The sequence below is a fragment of the Chrysemys picta genome, chromosome 3, assembly GCF_011386835.1.
Source record: "Chrysemys picta bellii isolate R12L10 chromosome 3, ASM1138683v2, whole genome shotgun sequence".
Taxonomy (NCBI): domain Eukaryota; kingdom Metazoa; phylum Chordata; order Testudines; family Emydidae; genus Chrysemys; species Chrysemys picta.
In genome coordinates, this window is record NC_088793.1 from 82,448,631 (window position 1) to 82,470,314 (window position 21,684).

The 21,684-nt window shown below is 37.4% G+C and overlaps 1 protein-coding gene across 15 annotated transcripts in view; it reads right to left on the reverse strand.

Annotated features, from left to right (window-relative positions):
* Positions 1-232: 232 nt before the first annotated feature.
* ATG5 (autophagy related 5) overlaps positions 233-21,684 on the reverse strand; it is a 144,487-nt gene continuing 123,035 nt past the window's right edge. For all 15 annotated transcript variants that reach the window (XM_024102451.3, XM_024102452.3, XM_024102453.3 and 12 more), the window contains one exon: positions 233-2,606. In XM_024102451.3, coding sequence (XP_023958219.1) covers positions 2,470-2,606 — 137 coding nt within the window. In that variant the 3' untranslated portion in view covers positions 233-2,469. The remainder of the gene's footprint in view (positions 2,607-21,684) is intronic.

The following is a 21,684-nucleotide window of genomic DNA, read 5'->3' on the forward strand; positions in this document are numbered from 1 at the left end:
GAAAGAAACACCCCTGTGATTAAACTCTGATTAAACAAGCACCTCATTTCATTCTTGTGATGTAGGTCTTTTGTTTAGATATGTAACTTCACCAGTTCTATATGTAAATAAGTCAATTAAACCACATTTGCTATACTTATAAATATCTTTCCCGCTTTGTCACCACATATCACAAAACTTTTTTAGTGCTATTATGCTTATTATTTTTACTGAGAAATAAAGAGACTCAAACTTTATTTTATTTTTTAATAAACCGTAAGGTTGAAATAGTTAAAATAAAAAGAAACAATATATCAAAGCCAAGCATTACATTTTTGTCTTTGTCCCATACCAGGTTTTAGAGGCTTGACTTACTACTGAGTAACGGCCTTGAGAAGAGATCCATATTTTAAAATGCTGGCATCATAGAAACAGAGCATGTGTAAAGACTGGCAATGGCTTAATACCATCTATTTTTAAACAGATGAAATAATCTTCATAGCTCATTTAATGTGCTGCCTCCCTTGAAGTTTTTTATTTTGCCTCATTAATAGACAAATTAAATTATACCAGTCCCTACAAGCCTTCCTTTTATACTAATGCTCTACAAAATATTTGCTCTCCCCTTTGGCAGTACTTTGAATTTCTCCTGGATATTTAGACACCTTCACTTGAGAAAATTTGAAAGAAATCAGTCAAAATATTGTGGAGAAAACTCCAAACATAAATGGAAACTAGAATCCTTCAACAAAATCGTCCAGCCATAACTGAACTATATATCCATTCTGAATAAAACAGAGGTCAACATATTTTTTCAGTTTTTTAATCCCCACAAATTCACAGATTAAGAATGTAGCTATTTCACTATTCCTTTCCCCCTTTGACTTTCCTTAATTATATTTCCTCATTTACATACACTGTTAACAAAAATCCTGTTTGTTTCTATTTTACTCTTGGTCATACTGACTTTTTCCTTTAGGGTTTTATGGTTTTTCTGTCCTCATTTTCACTTTAGGTCGATGCTGTTTCTCTCATTTCTTTGTGTATGAGTTTGTTTTTTTTAATCAAATACAGGTAAGTGCTCCTAAAAAGATGACTGGGAGAGAGTGGGGGCAGAGAGTAGTATGAGCTATAAGGACGTTTGCAAGTCAAAATTTCAGTAATAATTGCAAATATTTTCTCTTTTTTTGAGAAAATAACATGTTTCTTTATGAAAACATTTACATGACAATATGCTTACAACATACTCTTGGTCTGCAGCAACCAAGAATAAGCAGACAGAGTAATACGGCTCATGACAAGATGAATGCAATATAAAATAAAATAGAAAAGGGTAGGATCGCTGTGGCAACTGCAATGATGTAATGTAATAAAAATTTACAAAAATTGGAGCATGAGTTCCAGTAACCTATAAATATATTTGGTAAATTAAGCAAAATCTTATTGCAATGAGATTATAAAATTTTGATACTTCATGTGCTGATTGCCATGGGACTGCATTAGGAAACTGAACTCACAATGAGAACTAGCTCAGAAAAGGCTCAATTTTCCAATATTCAAAATTGTTCAAAAACAGTACATCTGTTTATCATATTGTGATTTGACCAATTTTAATCTATGGGAATAAATAGAATGGTATGACAATCTGCAACATTCTTTTACATTTTTATTTATTAAAGAAAAAATTCTCTCAGAAAACATTTTAAATTATCAGAAGAATGCCACAACAGATCCTCAGCAAATTATCCTACACCATTACTATTCCACTGAAAACTAGTTTCAATGATAAACGTACACCAGGGTATATTTAGTGACAAACTGCATATAAATCAAAAACACTTGCAACTTAGTTGTGCATGTTCTTAAATGACAAAATATGTTCAGAGGTTTTATTTAAAAATTTCTCACTGCTTGTTATCAAAGTTAAAGACAGTTTTCATACCAATTGACATACTGTAAACTTATGAAATTCCTATTAAAGAAATATGGGTTTACTGTAACCTGATCTTTTACAAAAAGTTACTAGAAGTTATTGATAACATAATTTCTCTTGGTATCTAATTTTCTAGAAAATTAAACCAATGTTTCCACTCTAACCAAAGCTGAAATATTGTCACGTTAGGAAAAACCCTTGTTTATTTGTTAATCAGAAATACAAATCAAGTGGCACATATTTCCATTTGCTCTTCAGGCTAATAGTTTCAGCTTCATTATATTTTACAAGAAAACAGCAGACTTTCAGTGGTCCTGTAAAGTCTTTCATGTCACAACTGAGGTTTAATGACGGCAGTGGAGAAAAGCAGTGGTGATGCAAACTAAGACCAGCCCAATTGTCCTTATCTAGTGATGGGATCTTTTTTCCTGTTTGGCTTGCAGCAGTGAGGTTTTTCTGGTCAGGTTGCCTCCACCAAGCCTGACATAAGTAAAAGGTTGACATGCCCTGGTAAATCCAGCCTGAGGATAATCCTTATATCTGATACAGCTGATTCTTCAATCTGTAGGTTGGGGAATAATACTAATGTGAAGAAAATTATCAGGATAGCTCATATGTTCACTTAGCCACTGTACTGGTGTCTCAAGCATCGGCTCAATTCCATGAACCATCACTTGATTCTTCTTTTCTCCATCTAATGCAAAGAAAAATAAAGACCACTAATCAATAATTCACAGTTCAAAACAGCTTTAAGTTTAATTTACTGTATGCTGAAAGTCATTGCAGCGATAAAGTGATTAATGGCTTGCTACTACACATTTAACTGAATGAAGAGCAGGAAACATTGACATGGAGAAAGTTGAAACTGCAGTTTGCATCATCTAAAACAGAAACTGAGTTAAAATGAATTCTGAGAAATTCTGTTACAGTGAAACAATGAAAGTGTCCATTACTTACAGTTCTCTCCTACAGTAATGATTTGTTCTTAATAAAATTATAAAGACACCTCCACCTTCCCCAGCTACAGATATCACACTTAAACATCTGCTCAAATGGCATGTCTTGCTTTAGTTACGAAAAGTATAGCTATCAAAACTAAAGAACATGAACCCCCAAACTTAATAGTTAAACTAAAATTTTCATGCTTTTATAGGGGTTCTACTGAAACAGAAGTAACACACATAATAAGCCACTATATCTATTTCAAATAACTGGAATATTTCTGGAGTACATTTGTTTTAATAAGAATTAGTAAATTTAAAGACTATGGCAGCATTATCAAGAGTTACTCAGAAAGTTAACTGAATTAGTCCAATTTCTCACTTAGTTTCATCTACTGGGATAACTATGCTAGCAAGTGATTCCTAGTTCAAGAGGGATACAAGCTAAGAATATTTCAATTCTCTTTACTTATACTTGTCCTGAAGGATGAAAAAGCTCTGATCCTTAAATTTAAAGGATGGGAACCAGCTAAAACCATGACCTGATGGCCACATGCTGAGTCAAAACTAGCTTTAAAAAAGCTAGACAGATTATTTGAGTCTTGAAATGAGAAGTTAGATAATTTGAGATCTGCTTCAAAAGGTGGTTAAAGAAAAGAAACCAGTGACCTTTTAATGTTTAGATGCCACATTCAGACATCCTTATACTATAGGAATCTACCATAGAGAAATCTGTACACAGTGTGCACAAATGTCACTGCCCTCCCTATACCATCAGTTACAAACCTCCCATTTTCCCCATAGAATTGGCTACAGAAAGAATGATTGTGCCACCACAAAATTTATGCAGAATCTAGGAAATGAAGGCAAACTTGCTGGCTCTGTCAGGCTAAGGGCTGGTTACAACATGGTTCCTAATACATAGCATAGATAGGATCTTAACTGTGTTTTGTAATAAGGATAAAGCCTTGCCAACCCTGTCATAACATCTTCTGATAGCTGGTTTGCATGGATATCTCTGTCCTCACTACAGTTCAAATAATGCTAGCAACAGCTATGCTTGAACCTGGTTGTTGCTAGCATGAAATTGGTTTCATAAGCTATTAGACAGGGATTCTTGCCCAAAGTACTGCATTATAGATTACCTACAGGGTATTATATATCCCATTTTGGTTAAAATAGTTCAGTGTTTAAAAAAATAAAAACCTTGTCCACGTACAAAGAAACCACCCCACAAAATCCTTGATTAAACACATTACTTTAACCTTAGGCCTTGGTTCTACAAATGCATGTCTGCAAGTAGTCCCACTCAATTCAGTGGAACTACCTATTTGCATAAATGTTTGCAGGTTTGGGGCCTTATTGTGGACAGCGCATAAAATGGGAGTGCTGCCATTTTAAAATAAGATACAATAATTCAGACTAACATACATTTTGCTGGGTTTGAAACATTATCTGTCAAGCTGTCATCAATATACAGGGCTAATGGTACATAAGAAATGATAGCTTGCACTAACCATGTGTTTACAATGGGAAGGTGGGATGCTTTTAATATGGTTAAAATAAACATTTCTTACCAAATATTGCAATATTTTTTACAGCTTTCAAAATGCAGCTTCATTACAATATCCTTTTGGCTCGTTACCTTGCTGAAGAAATTATTTTATAGCAAAATTATTTATTTTTAGGAAACAATTCCACCTTATTCTATATTAAGTGTTATTTATCCAAGGAGGTTTTTCTGGAGTGACTATTACTTCTGGACTTTGATGCACTGGTGCAGCGTGACCAAGCCACATAGCTTGAGGAGCAAATGCATTTGGCTTGAGTGAAAAATGAATAATGGGAGCATGACCTTTCATTCCACAAACCAGTAACCTATATTGTTCCAAGATATTTGGTCATGGTAACATAGAATATTTGAATATTCAAAGGGGACCTATAATATTAGTGTTATTTTAAATATACTTTATATATACACTTTATACTTAAGGTCAATCATTGTTTATAAGATTAAGTTTTCTTTCCCCTTTTTTTCAAGCAAACATAAATAAGGGCTACCGTTTCATGTTTTCCTCTATTTAATCAAATTATAACACAATTTGTAATGCTCAAATGTAAATAGTAACATGTTTTATTGCAGAATCAAGAAGTAGGACAGTGAGGAAAATGGTTTTGACAGGTTTTCAATAGTAAAAGGGAAATGTCAGAAAATATGGGCAAAGCAAACTGATTTTTCATATAAATTCTCTATGATACAGTGCAAATATCTTCAAGTATTTAATATAGTGACAAAATGTCTCCACAACTAGATATCTCCAAAACAATAATTCATAACTATAACATGTATTTACTATTATTTTTGCATGTATATGATTCTAGTGAGGACGAAATTGTAGATTAATGTGACTGGATTGAGCCAAGCAAACTTAGGGCAGGTAAATAGACACACAGCTCTACCTCTTGGCTCACATCTGCTAAAACTCATAAAATTTATAATACACATTCTCCAGTCTTCAATGCTTTAATAAATAAAGATTAAGAAAAAAGAAACAATTTAAGGATGTTCCACAAACTAAGAAAAACTAGGAAATTCAACCTTAAGATTGATATATCATCTTCAAATCACTCCATTGAAAATTTAAAAATCCCACAAGATATAACTTGTGTGAATTATTCATTCTATCAATTTAAAACCTAATTCAGTTTCCTTACTCAGTTCATCACAAATTAACATTAAAATAATTAATTTTTTAAATTAACTTCCATGCAAGAATATGAACTATAGAGGAAAATGGAAAGGTATTAGAAACTTAGCAATAAATGTTTCATAAAAAATTATTCACTGTGTTTGTACACAAAAAATATTCTGCCTGAGATCACAACATTTTACAATGTTATTCAGATAGCAGGCAAAGACTTGTTTCAGGCAGTATTTGGAGGTAATAGCTGCCAACCCAATTCTCCCTTCCTTCCTTCCTTCCTCAAACATCAGTAAAGCAGCAACACTGAAGTAATGGGCATTAATTGGACACACCAGCCAGTCAATACTTCAGAAGTCAATATGTGCAATCAGACAGGTAAATTAGGACTGACATGGCTTATCTGAACCCACCTATTGTAAACCGCCATTGGCTAATGACATTACAGCTGCAATTTATAAGCTAGATCACCCTTAATGAATGAACTATTTTCAACTTCTTATGGTCAGACATCACAGTCCAAAAAAAGAGATGAAGAGAGAGCACTTAAATCAAAGCTACATCAAAAAGTCTCTTTTAAAGGAAAACTCCAGTAATTTTACTCTTAGATAAGTAAATATTTTTATATGATTACAGGCAACATTGTTAGGGGGGCCTTAACTATAGGAGTTTACATTATAAGCCTCTATTTTCAATGACTTATAACTTTATCAAACTCTAATCATTCAGATAGAAATTTTTCATGAATGGTCTCTGCCTCAGGTTGAATTTTTTCCCCAACCCTTTTTGAGACTGTGGTTAAGAAAAAATACGTAGTTTTGTAAATGTTACAACATTTTTTCTAATAATTTATTTGAAGATCTTTAGTACCTCGATAGTTTTGAATAGGGACTTAAAATTGGCAAGGTGATTGTCCTTGGATAGGAAAGTCTTTTACTGTCCTGTGAAAATCCACAAATCTAGATCTGGCTGAGACATAAACCTCTAACCATCTCTTTGTTAGAGACTTGCTGTTCAGAACATTATATTTGCAGCAAGCATACTACCAAGCCACATCCTGCTCTCTAAGGGTATGTCTATACTACACGTGAAGTTATGATTGTAGCATGGATAGACAAACCTGGATAGTTCTAGTTTAGACAGAACAGGTAACAACAGTAGTGTAGATGTGGTGACATGGTCTTCAGCATGGGCTGGCAACCAAAATACAAGCCTAGTGGAAACCCTGGGTACACAATCTGGTTGCTAACCTATGCTGAAGTCCATGCTGTCACATCTATACTACTATTGTTACAACTTCAATTGCAGAGTAGACATATTCTAAAGCAGGGATCCCCAATGCTGTGCCCACAGGTGCCATAGCACCCACCGGGGCATCTATGTGTGCCCACCTACTGGCTGCCGGACAAGCAACTGCCGAAATGCCGCCGCGAAGCGGCAACGTCAAGAAGCGTTGCCGCCGAAATGCCGCTGATTTTCAGCGGCGACACTTCTTGGCGTTGCCGCTTCTCGGTGGCATTTCGGCGGCTGCTTGTCCAGCAGCCACGGTCCTCGGCGGCTAGTCGTCCGGCGCCCGCCACACGAAAAGGTTGGGGACCACTGTTCTAAAGGCTTTGGAAAACAGCAGCTGCAAAATACCTTTTTAGCCTAAGGGAAAGTGAGCTGGGCTAGGAGCCAGAAGACGACCATGAGTTCTAGTCTCTGCTCTTCTACTGACTACTATTCATACGTTTGTATACTTCACAGTCCTCATTATTGAGGAAAGCTTCATATTCCTATCTTACAAGGCAGGCCAGGCAGTCTCTCTCCTCCTTCCTGACCCCGTCTTACAGATGGTGTAGCATACAAATAAATTATTTCAGAGACTATTAAGTTTACACAGTCAAGCACTGTACAACAGGAAATTCCAGAATTAAAGTTTCTCATGCAACTTTAATATGTGTATGTATATACTGTAGAATGAAGTAATCACATACTATTTATCCTACCGGACTGCTGTCCTATTTAGTGCATGGAATGAACAGTTAAATGGACCGAGAACTGAAATGGCTAGAAAGGTGAATCCATTAACCCCGTCAGAACAATACTTAGATCCCAAGAAAGGTGACAGATCTCTGATTGGGAGGTATATCTTCATAAGGTCCTTTAGGAATCCAGCTACTGTAGGTGTGTAAATATGAAATACCCCTGAACTGGAGGGTGCAAAACAGAGATGACTGCTATGTGAGCCCCCAGGGAGCTCACTGACAGTCCAGAGTTCTTTGAAGTATTAAGTATATCTGATATCTGTGCCAGGAATGGAGATAATTGGTGCTGTTGCACCCAAAGCATAAATCTCTTCCATTTAACAGCATAAGTATTCCTCTCAGAACCTTTTCTACTGTGAATTATAATGTTTTGTACGTCAGATGCACAGATTTCCTCCACAGAAGTCAGCCAGCAAACATCCATGCCATGAGATACAGGAAACGTGGATTCAGATGGAGGATTTGATCACATCTCTGTGATATCACATATGGTAGGAGAAGCAACTATACTGGAGGTTGGATGTAGAGATTCTTCAGTACCTGGACCTAAATTGTCCCAGCCACATTGGAGCTACTATAATAATTTTGGCAGAGTCCTGCCTGAACTTTCTGAAAATGCTTGGGATTAATGGAATTGGAGGGTGAAAATACATCAGGCCTGGGGACCATGTTATCATAATGGCATTGGATAGGGATACCTGACTTTGTCCCACTCTGGAGCAGAATTTTCAACACTTCTTGTTTTCTCTGACAGCAAAGAGGTGTTTGGATGGATGACACCACTTCAGAAACACATATTGTATTCTGTTGTCATTTATCAGCTACTCACGGTCGCTTGAAAACTGTCTGCTGAGATGATCTATTAGCATATTCTGTAATCCTTGCAGGCGGTACTGCTCTCAGGGTAATTTTCTGGTGGATACAAAAGTTCCACAGACTTGCAGCCTTCTGGCAGAGTGGATATTGCTATCCCTGGCTTATTTATATAAACCTGGCTGTAGGGTTGTCTTTCACAATATGACTTGTCAGTCATTCTAGAAGCTGGAGAAAAGCTGGGCACCCAACAAATAGCTCTTAGCTCCATGTATATGAAGTCCTGCTCCCACAAAACTTGTGTTTTAGAGTTGTTTACATGGGCTATCCATCCTAGTGTGACGGCATCCGTTACCACAGTCTTTGATGGTAATGGAGGGGGTAAAGACATCCCTTTGCTGACTTTCTACAAATGTAATGACAAGCCTTCTGGTGGAATGTGTACTAATATATCTAGGTAATATCTGCTTGGCTAATATATAGACTTCAGCCATACTTTCATGCAAGTAAGGTAAGGTCTGGCATGCTGAGTTGTGCATATGCAGGAGGTTTTCACCAATGTTCTGGGGTGAGTTTCTAGGTGGATGAATACATCTAGCATGGCTTGAAATCTTTCCTGTGGTAGATAAAGCCACTGCTGATGTGGAGTCCAGCATAGTTCTTATAAACTCTGTTCTTTTGATGGAGTCAGTATTGGACTTTTCTCCGTTTACTTTCAGGCCTAGGGAGGCAAAATGATGCAGAGTCCTTTGACCAGAGTCTGTTACTCGTTGATGCAATGTTCCATGAATGAGACACTGATCCAAATATGGGAACAACTGGTCTCCTTGTTTCCCGAGGTAATCTGCCACTACCACTAGGCATTTCCTAAATTCCCATGGTGCTGTCGATAAGCCAAATGGTAGCACCCTGTACTGACAGTGGGAACGGCCCACCTGAAACCTCAAATACCTTCTCTGGGTAGGGTGAACTGCTATATGAAAGTATTCTGGAGTTTGAGAGCTGTACACCTTGAGTTTGGATCTATGGTTGCAATTATTGAGGCCATAGTCACCATCCTGAACTTGAAGGTGTTCATTTATCGCTGATCCACTATAGGGCACCAGCAGTCTTTTGGGGAATCAAAGTAACAAGAATCAAACCCGTTTCCTGGGTTCTTGAGGAACTCAGGAGACGAGGTTCCAGAAAAGGGATGGGGAAGGTGGGTGGGAGGGGGTCTCAAACTAAATGGAATAGCCTACCTCCTGATTTACAGGATCCAGTAGTTCACAGTGATGGTGCTCCAGAACCCACTGAAATTATAAATGATTCCCAAATTGAGGGGATATAACTAGAAGAAACAAATGAATTTGCATGCCATTCCCAATCAAGAAATCAAATCTGTTGCCATGATGAAGACTAATAAAGCTCCCTTGTGAGGTGGAGAAGGGGATCTAGCTCTGGACTGGGAAGCAAACCTTGGTCTTCTGGTGTGGTACATTCCCCACATAACTCAAAAAGACCAAGGATATGGATAGGTGTAAGGGGAAGGTCACCAAAGGGGAGGATATCAGGGAGTAGAATCCCCCTGAGTTTCTTTTACTAAGTCCAAAAAAACCCCACCTCAGCTTTTGACTCCCCTTGAGCCTCAGAGGAAAAGGGTAGCACAAGGCCCAAAAAGGGTCCCTCTAGCACTGATTAGTGCCTCAGGACCACCTCCACAGCATCCCTTAAATCAACTGAGGCACCCAATACTGATATCCCTGGTACCATCTACTTTGGTATCAATGCCATCGACTCCCCTATCCTTGGCAACAAAATATTTGTGACTAAAATCCTATATTGTTTTGAAAGACCTATTGTCTCTCTTCGGTACTGGACTCCCCATTATTAGGAGTGATCAAACTGCCTCCTCTGGCATCAGCGGTACTGACCAAAGCATAGTCTAATGGAGATTCCTGCACACCAGCTGATACAGCTCCTCCTCTTGGTGAGGACTACTCATTTACCCGCTCAGGCTCTAAGGGAAGTAGGAAGACTTGTTAAGAGTGCTTTAACTTTTTCTTTATTACTGTGTGTTTAATAAAATATTTTTAGTAGTGCTTGCTACTATGGGAGTTAACCACCTATAATAATGCAAAACCCGAACCAAACTGAACTGTTTAAAATTTTAGAAGTTTAAATAAGTGTTTTAGAACGCTTTATACTTTGGTTGGGCCCAAGACACCACCCCTACCAACACAACAGTCAGCCACACAACTTCATGCACATATCATTTTAAAAAATAATTTTAAAAAGTTTTCACAACAATCTTTTCTTGTATCCCTTCTCTCAGAAGTATGGAATCTCTCCCCTAACCGTATGCTGCCTTAGCTATTAGTCCTGGATCACTGACAGAATTAGAAGCTTTATACCCTAGATACTCCGGAATCTCCCCCAAACCATTACAGTGGGGAAAAAGCACTTGTTTCTCGCTTGAATAGAACGTACCTTAACACACCTTAACTACAACATCATTCTTGCCAAAAAAAAAATGTTTAGATTTTTTAGAGGTTTCATAAATTTATAAAAACAATTTCTCTTCCCCTCTGAATCCTGTACAGCTGACTTCATGGATCTAGGTCAACCTGAATACACAGCTAGGGAGCTAAATATACCATGGATCCATTTCTTTAGCTAAAATATTTTTTAAAACAATTTTTGTATAAATGCTGGTATAGATAGAACAAATGCTGAGATGACATGGTAAGGTTTTATTAGCACTAGTTTGCAAGGACATATATAGCTTCATCATTTTCAACAATATGGGTTATCCCAAACAAACACAAAGCAATAAGACCTCCCACACCATCATGCCATCAAATATTCTTTATGAATATGTATACAAAAACACACATACTTCCCTCCCCACATATGTTCTCTCTCTCTCTCTCTCACACACACACACACACACACACACACACACACACACACACAAATATGTCACACTCACTTCAAGAATGCTGGCAAGGACTTTATTCTTAACCGCAATTATTTTTTTGCTTAATATTTGTTAAGCTACCATGTTTAAAATCATGGATACAAGCATGCTTTAATTCTAATGTGTGTATTTTTGATGTACTTTTCAGCTAATCAAGCAACGATGACCATTTGTAAGATGCCCATTTGTAAGATGGAAAACTGGATGGATTACTTGCATTGCCAGCTAAGTGAAAATATACCAAATGGTAACAGGGGTTTACTTATTTTCATCAAAGCAGAATAACTGTCTAGTTTATCTTCAAGGGTTAATAAACTCCTCAGAGTAGGACATTCAAAAGTAATTATAGTAATAGGTTAAAAACATTTGCCTGCAAGGTGATGGGAAATTTATACAGAACAAAAGCCTAATGGTTACCATGTCATGTTTATACCTTTTCATATTTAACTAGAGAAAAAAATAAGCTGATTTGCCATTTTTGCTACATTATATTACATATAATACTGTTCTACGTTCTTTAACAAGTTCTTAAATTGACAAGCAAAGTAGAACAGCAAATGGAGATGAGCTATTCAATTAACCTAAGAGAGTCTAGTGAGTTTTGTTCTGTGTCTGACAAATTCTTTAACCTTTGTAAAAATCCAGCTAATTGAATCCATAGATGTGAAAACCACAGGCTGAAGTCTGTACTGCATACATCATGCTGAAGGATTTCTGCCTCAGCCATGGCGGTAATAGTCAGTGAGGTCAGGTCAAAGAGGGTTAAACCAAGTCAGGATATAGCCAAAGGAATACATCAAACACGGATTTTAAAAGGGCAATTAATCTTAGACAGAAATGCTTCCTGGGGAATGAGATCTCAATCTTAAGAGCACACTACATGATGTAGCAGTAAAAATGTACATATACAAGCTTAGAGAGCTTTCATCCTGTGATCACAAACAGAAGGGGAGTGCTGTTTATCAGAGAAATACAAACCCTTTCTAAAATACTTACATTAACTTCTTCCGGGCCTGAACTTATTGGGAAATAAATGCCTTAATGAATGCATAATATAGTTTGCACACACACATCAAGTATCATTTTCTGTATATGGACTGCATGTATTTTTGCACTGCTACTGCCTGAAAATGTTTACTGAACTCTGCAATGGCAAAATTGTTCCAGTTATTCCTGAGAATTTAAGGAAGGGTGGGTGGAGAGGTATAAGATAGCTGCATTACAGATCAGTGGTAGCTGCTCCATAGTTAAGATTCCAAATGAGTTTTCATGATAAGCCTTACTTTGGTCCTTACGCTCCTTTAAAATCTCCCAAAAAATCAGCTTCAAAGTTAGTAGATGCCAGACTTGAACTGAATCAGATAAATGATAAAACTTAGTTCACTGAACTCTTGTAAGCAGGCATTTATGTTTGCAAAAGGTAACAGGATTACAAAGCAAATCTGAAAAGTTAATATTTTTAATTAGTAATGTTAGGACTCATTAGCTCTAGGAAGCTTAATAATATCAAATGACTGCTTGAGACCTTAGCTTTGATGTAAAGAGAAGTGTCTAGCCTTTTTTCACAGAAATAGACTTCAGAATGCACGCCATTCATGGGAGAGGCCTGTTATGGAAAGGAGGAGAATTTTTCCACAAAAATGAAGTTAATCAGATAAGCTATTAGTAAACTGAGACACTTAAGATGGTGGTGGTGATCAGAATTAGAAGATTGTTCTAAAGCTAGGATGTAGCAGAGAGTGAGAGACAATAAAAGCTATGGTTAATGGATTGATCTATTCCATGGTAGTCATGAGGTTGTTACCTGCTCTTCCTACCATTTCCCCAGAGCTCCTCTTTTTCCAGGACTCTCCCTTCTTTTGTTGATTTCTTACCATAAGGGGCTAACTTCCTATGATGTTCAGGGGCCTGCAGGATATGTAAATGTAGAAGGAGCAGTGGGAAAAGGAGAAAGAGGAGGGATGCAAAAAGGAAGCATGAGGCTCAACATCAAGGGGTGCATTACACTCTATAGACACATTAAGGGGCCTATCAGATTCCCTCCTGAAAACCATGTTGGGTCCACAATTCCCATATCATGCTCTAAGCTTTGGCATCTTTTCTGGAGGCCCCACCCCCTGCAAGCCTCATAGGATTGTTGCCTTCTCTCAAAAACTTCAATACGTTCATTGGGGAATCCCTCACAATCACCTCTCCCCAACTGTCAGTCTGTGAGGCCCAATGCAGGGTTTTCAAACTTTTCATGGTAGTGACACCTCATTCAAAGTAAAAAATTGTCAACCCCCTTTACATTTTGTATTCTCATAGCAAATATATCAGTGATGATAATGCTAAACCTACATAATTTATTAATGCGTTTTGAGAGATTGACAGAGAATATTTAGTCTTGACAGGTAATGGTGTGCAAGGAGTAGGAGAGAGAGAGGATTTTCTTTGCTTTACATTGCCATACAATTTTCAACATCGCACAACCCCTCTGATTGACTTTCATGACCCTGTTGAAGGTCACAGACCACCAGTTGAGAAACATTTGCCTAACAGATAGGACACTAGGCTGGAACTCAGGAGACCTGGGTTGTATTTCAGGCTCTGCCTACCTGCTGTGTAACCTCTGACAGGCCACATCTGTGCCTCCATTTCCCCTCCCTCCTTTGTCTATCTTGTCTATTTTAACTGTAAGCTATTTAGGACAGGGACTGCATGTCTGTACAGCACCTAGCACAAAATAATCCCAGTATTGGTTGGGGCTTCCAAAAACTACTATAATAGACAAATAATAATTAGTGCTTGTCAGAAAAATCTCAAACAGGTTTGTAGGAATTTGTAAAAATCAAAATGTTCCACCAAGACAGTCTGATTTCCATAAAGTTCCTTTGGAAACTAGGGTGTTCAGGCTCTGCGGCTCCTGGCCAGATACCAGGCAGATTCCCCCAAAGCAAAGGCTCCATCCCCTTTTCACAGAGAATTTCAAAGTTTTTGATTTTTATTCCGGTTTGGAATGAAACTAAATTAGGAAATAGCTAAATCTTCTGTGAAATGGAATATGTATCTTCACCCATCTCTAATAATATGAGGCTTGGCAAATCTTGCTGTGCCTGAAGAGAGTCATTGGCCCTCTGATATGCTTAAACAGAATAGTCTCGAAACAGACAATAAGAAAACATATTGTTTGGTTGACAATAAAATTTAGCTCAGGGTTGAACACGTTTCCTAAGACCTCTCAAGGGGCTGCTCTGAGGCACCCTATCCTAAGCTTCTCATCTCTCCATTTCCCCATTGTCTTGTGCACAAGCACATACCTCTGAAATACTCCTAAATTCCATAGACCTTAGCAAAACTGCTTGGTGAAAGAGGAAAGGTCAGGAAGGGGGCTGGGGTTCGCAGAAGGGAAGAACTCCCCAGTAATGTTTATCATCCTCATAAGCCTTAGCCTCACTGGTAACTCACCATTCACTACATTTTAAACAAGTTTTTTGTAGTCTCATTAAAAGCCTAATATGCCTGCTTTGGCAAAATTGACTGTCTGGCCCCTGAGTCTAATTTTGTCTTAGAAGCCTATTAAGACTGTGAAGGAGCCCCCAAAGAATCTACTAAGGTTCAGAGCAGGGATGGGTTGAACACCTCAACAGGGTCCCTAAGGCTCAGAGGGAAAGCTTATGAGCCTTTTAAGCTGACAATGAGGGCTCATGAGATTTTTAAGTCTCACAGTGAGTCTCTGTCATGATAAGCCTCCAACTGCTTGTAGAGGATGTAGTGTGGGAAGGACCTTAACCATCCTCATAAGGCTCATAAAGAGAGTAGGATGAAGGCCCCTTGATGATCCACCTAAGGCTTGTGGGCTGCCATTTTCCCAGAGCTCACTGGAGACACCGCCAACCTCCAAAAGGGTGTAAAAATTGGTAGGCTCCTGGCAAGGCTCAGAAGGCTCGGCAGGCAGTCAATGGACTTACCCTGTTTTACTTAAGGTCCCAATGAGATGTGCTCCCCCTGTTAAGGAGGTTGTATTAGCAAGGCAATTCAGAAAGTGTGGAAGGAAGAAGGAATGTGCCTTTTATAAAAGCCTCCTTTTTAAAGTCCGATGACAGAAACTCTAACTCAAGACAGATTTAGAAAGCTTTCAGGCACATCTCAATAGTTAGAGTATAAATCATCTTTCAAAGACATTAGTTTTAAAAAAGAAAATGCATATATAATGGATTATGTATACATTATAAGTGTATAAATTATAGAAACCCAGAAAATTAGTGTGAAACTTAGAAATAATGCAATCCTTTGAAAACGTGAACATACACAATTAAAATAGTCACACTCCCCTAACTTTACTCCCACCGAAATGGCAGCCTACCATCTTCCCCTTCTTTAAATGTAGAATATTGGGCTCTATTATTCAGATATTTAGGCCCTATGATTCCATGAGGAAAGTAGTTATCCAAGTATCATAGTGGTGTCTCCATATACATATCTCATATACGCAGAGCATGAAACCAGAGCACTTATACAAAAAGAGCAAGAGTTAAAGTAGTTCATAGATTCATAGATTTCTAGGACTGGAAGGGACCTCGAGAGGTCATCGAGTCCAGTCCCCTGCCCGCATGGCAGGACCAAATACTGTCTAGACCATCCCTGATAGACATTTATCTAACCTACTCTTAAATATCTCCAGAGATGGAGATTCCACAACCTCCCTAGGCAATTTATTCCAGTGTTTAACCACCCTGACAGTTAGGAACTTTTTCCTAATGTCCAATCTAGGCCTCCCTTGCTGCAGTTTAAGCCCATTGCTTCTTGTTCTATCCTTAGAGGCTAAGATGAACAAGTTTTCCCCCTCCTCCTTATGACACCCTTTTAGATACCTGAAAACTGCTATCATGTCCCCTCTCAGTCTTCTCTTTTCCGAACTAAACAAACCCAATTCTTTCAGCCTTCCTTCATAGGTCATGTTCTCAAGACCTTTAATCATTCTTGTTGCTCTTAAACTGCAGCAAGGGAGGCCTAGGTTGGACATTAGGAAAAAGTTCCTAACAGTCACCACATTTATTATTAGAGAGAAAGTTTAGAACTAATGATGTGGGGTGCACATTTTTAAATATGCTACATCTCTAAAAGTGAAAATAACGCTGCCCCGAAGAGATGTTAAGATAGTTTTCAAGAATGAGAGTTAAATGTCAGAAACACAAAACAGAGAGAGAAGGTTACACTTAGAAGTATTTCTGTACTTCAAAATGTTTCGGTCTCTTCTAAGTTTACTATCTTAACTCTGAATTTTCTGGATTTCTATAATTTGTTTTTGCTTTTTTAATCTTAATGGTACTATAGGTAATATAAAAGGTAACAGACACTGAAACCACTAACATACAACTAAAAACATTGGGTAAAGTTTACAAAAGGGCCAAAAGTTACTTAGGAGTCTAAGTCCCATTTTCAAAAGCGATTGGTTAGGCACATAGGTGCTGGCTTCCTCCTTTCCTGGGGGTGCTCAATCCCCATTCAGACTCAGGCCCCGCCCTCACGCCACCCTTTCCTCCCAAGCCCCCACCCCTTCTTGCCCATGCTCCACCCCCACTCTACCTCTTCCCGCCCAGTTCCACCCCCTTCCCGTCTCTGCTCCTTCCCCTTCCTCCCAGCACCTCCTGCATACCACGGAACAGCTGACCATCGCCAGCAGGAGGCACAGGGAGGGAGTGGGAGGAGTTGATTAGCGAGGCCACTGGCAGGCAGGAGACATTGAAGGGGAGGGGGACAGCTGGCTGCCGGTGGGTGCTAAGCACCTGCTAATTTTTTCCCTGGGTGCTCTAGCCCTGGAGCAGCCACGGAGTTGGCACGTATGGTTAGGCACTTAGGAGCCTAAGGAACTTAAGTCTCATTGAAAGTCAATGGGACTGAGACCTAGCCCACACTTCAAATTTTATCCTTCATCGTACAGTTTTGACTAGGAATTTCTTCTTTACAAAGGCTATTTTATCACTAAATATAACACATTTAAATATTTCCTGTAAGTTACATTTCTAGAGGATGACTGGTGTAAATGAAGGAATCAAAAAAGAGAAGGATATTTCCTTTAAGATGAAAAAACTCATCTTATTACCAGGACTTTTCCCTTATAACACTGGAAGTAGATTATTAGTTGTGCAAATGCCAGTATTCTCTATTTCTGGAAGTTGTTACAGCCCACTTGATTAATGTAATTGCATTAGAATTACTGTACCATGAGAAAGAGTGAGTAACTACAGAACAGTAACTTGCAAGAATCTTCTGGCCCTTTCCTATAATCTTGCTATTTTGTTAATATAAGGCATTTGGAAGAACCATTGCATTATTTCTTGTTAGTGGTAGCTTTTAGAAAAGACAAACGCCCTCAGATTAGAATTATGACAGTACACATTGGCAAGATTACCTTTGTGTCATACCTGGATATTTTTCAGTAGTCAGGAAGGTAGGTAGAGTGTTTTAGGCCAAACAGTAAGAATTTACCAGGAAAGTGAAATTTGCATTTTAAATACGGTACTTAACTTTTGCCACTCATCCATGCTTACTGACAAGACATGTAGAAAGAACATGCAGCTATCCAACTATCCACTGAAAATAATAATCTGTTCTTAATTTAAATGTAATTTCAGGCTGTTTCTCTGCCAAATATTTCACTTCTTTTATTATACCAATGAATGGATTTGTCTTTCCTGCTGCTTTCAGTTTGAAACTCTAAAATGGAAGTTCTGATAAAGCCACAAACTCAACTCTAGCTTATAGGCATCTATAAGAACTACAAAATAACTATATCTTAACAGGTGTCTTTCACACTGGAGAAAACTATGAAATATCACTCAAAATTGGAATCCATTTATCTTTCAAATGTTTCCCATGCCTTTTCTTAGCATGTTTATTAGTTATCATTGCTAGGTGTTTAAATCCTAGGTTTGCACTGTCAACACATTCTCTCTACTTGATTCTGCAGAAATGCCGTAACTTCAAGTTTATAACTGCATTTATTTTCATTAACAAACTGATACCACAAAGACATGAGTATGATTTTACTGCACAATCACTCTCAATGAGGTGCTGGGTTGGAAAAATGATGTCCTAACCAAAAATACCAATATCTTCAACAGCAATAAGGATACACACAAACATTGCTATTTCAAAGGCCCTCATTCTGCAAAACACTTACTTCTGTGTGTACTATGCCGTACCCTGACTAGCTCTACTAGTGCAGTGGGAAAATGTATAGTAATATGTGCTAGTCGTAGTGTTCACAGAAACAGGTTCCAAGTTCATCCCAGAATAAAATGCTCCCTTTAAAATGTGAATTTTTTTGTACAAAAACCAAAATCAAGATTTTTAAAACACTTATATATAAGTGACTGTTTCAAACATTTTATTGTATCCAGACTGTATAAATAAGATTAAAAAATAGGGTTTGTAATAATGATCCTTCCATATCACACTAGTCCTGCTGCACTAATATTGAGACTTACTGCTAAGTATTGTTTCTTAATACAAATCTATAAGCATTAACATAAAACTAAGGGCAAGATTCTGCCCTGACTTATTCCTTATGCAAATCATCTAAAGTACATGGATTTCCACAAAGCAGAGATCAATTCAGAAAATGGTCCTATATACTTATGCTTTGCTGTAGAGGCAAATCAGGATTTTTCCACATTTAATTAAAATTGAGAATAAACTTGAATAAACAAAAATCCCAAACTTCAGAAACAACAACAAAAATACATGGCAACTTGCTCCAGGGACGACTACAGCCATTAATAGAGACTCTTGACTGAATAATAATTTTGTATGGACACACAATGGGCAACAATCTCATAAATAATAAATCACTAGAAGAAAATAATAAATTCTACTGTAAATGCAGTTACTATACCATGGTATGCAGTTGGTACTTTTTTGTTTCAATTTAAAGATCATTAAGTCAATACATAGACAAATCAATTTATATTTACAACAAAGAAAATTTCTACCAAATTGTTACCTCCTTAAGTGCTATCCCACACCAAAGAGGTAACACTTCATCAAGTTACCAGAGTGTTCTGATAACAGAAAATAATAAGATTCCTAAATGTATCAATACTGGATAATAGTGACCCAATATCAATTTTTTAAAAGTATCTGATAAGGAGTAAACACAAACATTTAATTCACCTTTTCTAGATATTATTTAATACTTTTGTCTGATATGTTACCAAATTTAAGGTAATAACAAAGGGGTTTTGTGTGTAGGCAGACTTTGTTTGGGGCACTTTATTCTTCTGGCTGATAGGGTCTGCATCCTTCATTTATCAGACCTGAGAGATGAGATTTTGTGCATGGACCTCAGTTTCAGGGGTAGTAAGCACCCACTGGATGGTCGGTGTACATGAAAAATAAAGCCTTTTTCTAGATTTTTCTTAAAATCATGGGGCAAAGAAAAGAATTATCTCTCTCATCCTAAGGTTGAAACCAGTTGGAAAAAAATTTAAATGCTTTTATCTTTGTAAACATTTTATTTCTTATAAAAAAAATACTTCCCATGACTGTGGACAACTATTTTTAAAGGAGTAAATAAATTAACAAAGACAAACTACACAAAATCTGTTTCTGAACTGGCTGTAGATTTACCTGCAAATGTTAAAGTGGAAGCCTTTTCAGGACACGAATGTCACGTTGGCATACTTACTACATGTTTGGGGCCTCTTTGCATTGCTAGAGTACAAATAAACTAAAGAAACACTATATTTTAAATTGATCGTTGTAAGCAGGAACTTTGGTCTTTTTATTTTTGATTATATGCTTAAGCTGGGCTATCCAGAGGAGAATGTTTTTTCCATGTACGAATATAAACGAATAATTTCTCATTACTTTTTTTTTGTGATGGACTTGTTTCTCTTTCTACTTTCTGATGCATGTGCAGAAATCTAGACTTGTTACTAGCCTTCTCTTCCCTTCCCCTCATGATCTAGTATTTCATTTTATAATTGTTGGAAAAAATGTGAATTTGGGAGAAAACATTTAAAGGGGATAATCTGAAGACTCTTTCAATATGCATTTCTAAAAAGAGATGAGAATAACAAAATTCAACACTGAAACTTGTGCTGTTCAGTCTCTGTTGCGATCTTTAAAAGTCCCTTCTGAAATGCCATTTGCCTTACAGAGCTCATTGCAATATGTTCAAATACCATTTTCTTAAGGCGGTACTTGCAGTAAAGCTATTAAAAAGATTCTGTACTGATAGTTGAGCATGCTTATAAATCTCCAGTTTAGTATAAACAAAAATAATTGGTCATTAGGAATACAGTTGCTTTTAAAATGCAAATATCTTTAATGAATTTATGTTTCAGGACCTGCTGGAAATAATGCAAGTGCACATAATTTTCTAGTACAGAACCAATGAGATAGCTGTGAGTAATTAGGTACCAGTGAACAGAAGACTAAAAGTGAAGCCCAGTTACAGCAGTTCTGGTCTTCAAATTTTGCCAACTTCAGGGCTCTTTCAATTACTTACAGTTTACTTTCCACTTCTTTGAAAGTTAACTATCACCACACCCAACATCTCCTCCTACAGCATAAGGAAGCAAAGGACTACACTCTTTTGTTTCCTTACATTTTATTATGTTCCCTTAAAAAATATAAACACTAACTATCCTTTTGTATCTGATCTGTTGTTTCTTGCTGGGGAAGTGGAATACAATGTTCCACTTGAGTTGTGCTACCATCAGTTGGTAGAAAAATGAATGTAATGTGTAAATGTAGTAATCATTTTATGTAGTCTTCCCAGTGTTGCATGTGAGGGAAACAAGGGGGCAGAAACATTTCGCCTTATGCACCTTACTCTTAAGTATAGTTTTTATTTACATACTGATTTGGTGTTATGAATAATATACCTAAAATTGCAGAAAATGAAAGTAAACATTGCAAGAGGTATCAAAAGGAAATAGAATTACTCAAGCTTTTGCCAAAAATAGTTGAGTAAATGAGACATTAACTACAGGGCAACAAAACAAATCAATACTTTTTTTTAAAAAAGGGCTTCAGAGGTGATTCCAGCAATTACAGGCCTGTAAACCTGACTTCGGTACCGGGTAAACGGGTTGAAACTATAATAAAGAGCAATATTGTCAAACATATAAATGTATATTACATTGAAAGCTTTTTCCTAAATTTGATTTAATCCGTTCATATAAATGAACATAATTTGTTGAGGAAGAGTCAACATGGTTTTAGTAAAGTGAAATCATGCCTCACCAATCTATTAGAATTCTTTGAGGGGGTCGACAAGCATGTGGACCAAAGAGATCCAGTGTACTTAGATTTTCAGAAAGCCTTGGACAAGGTCCCT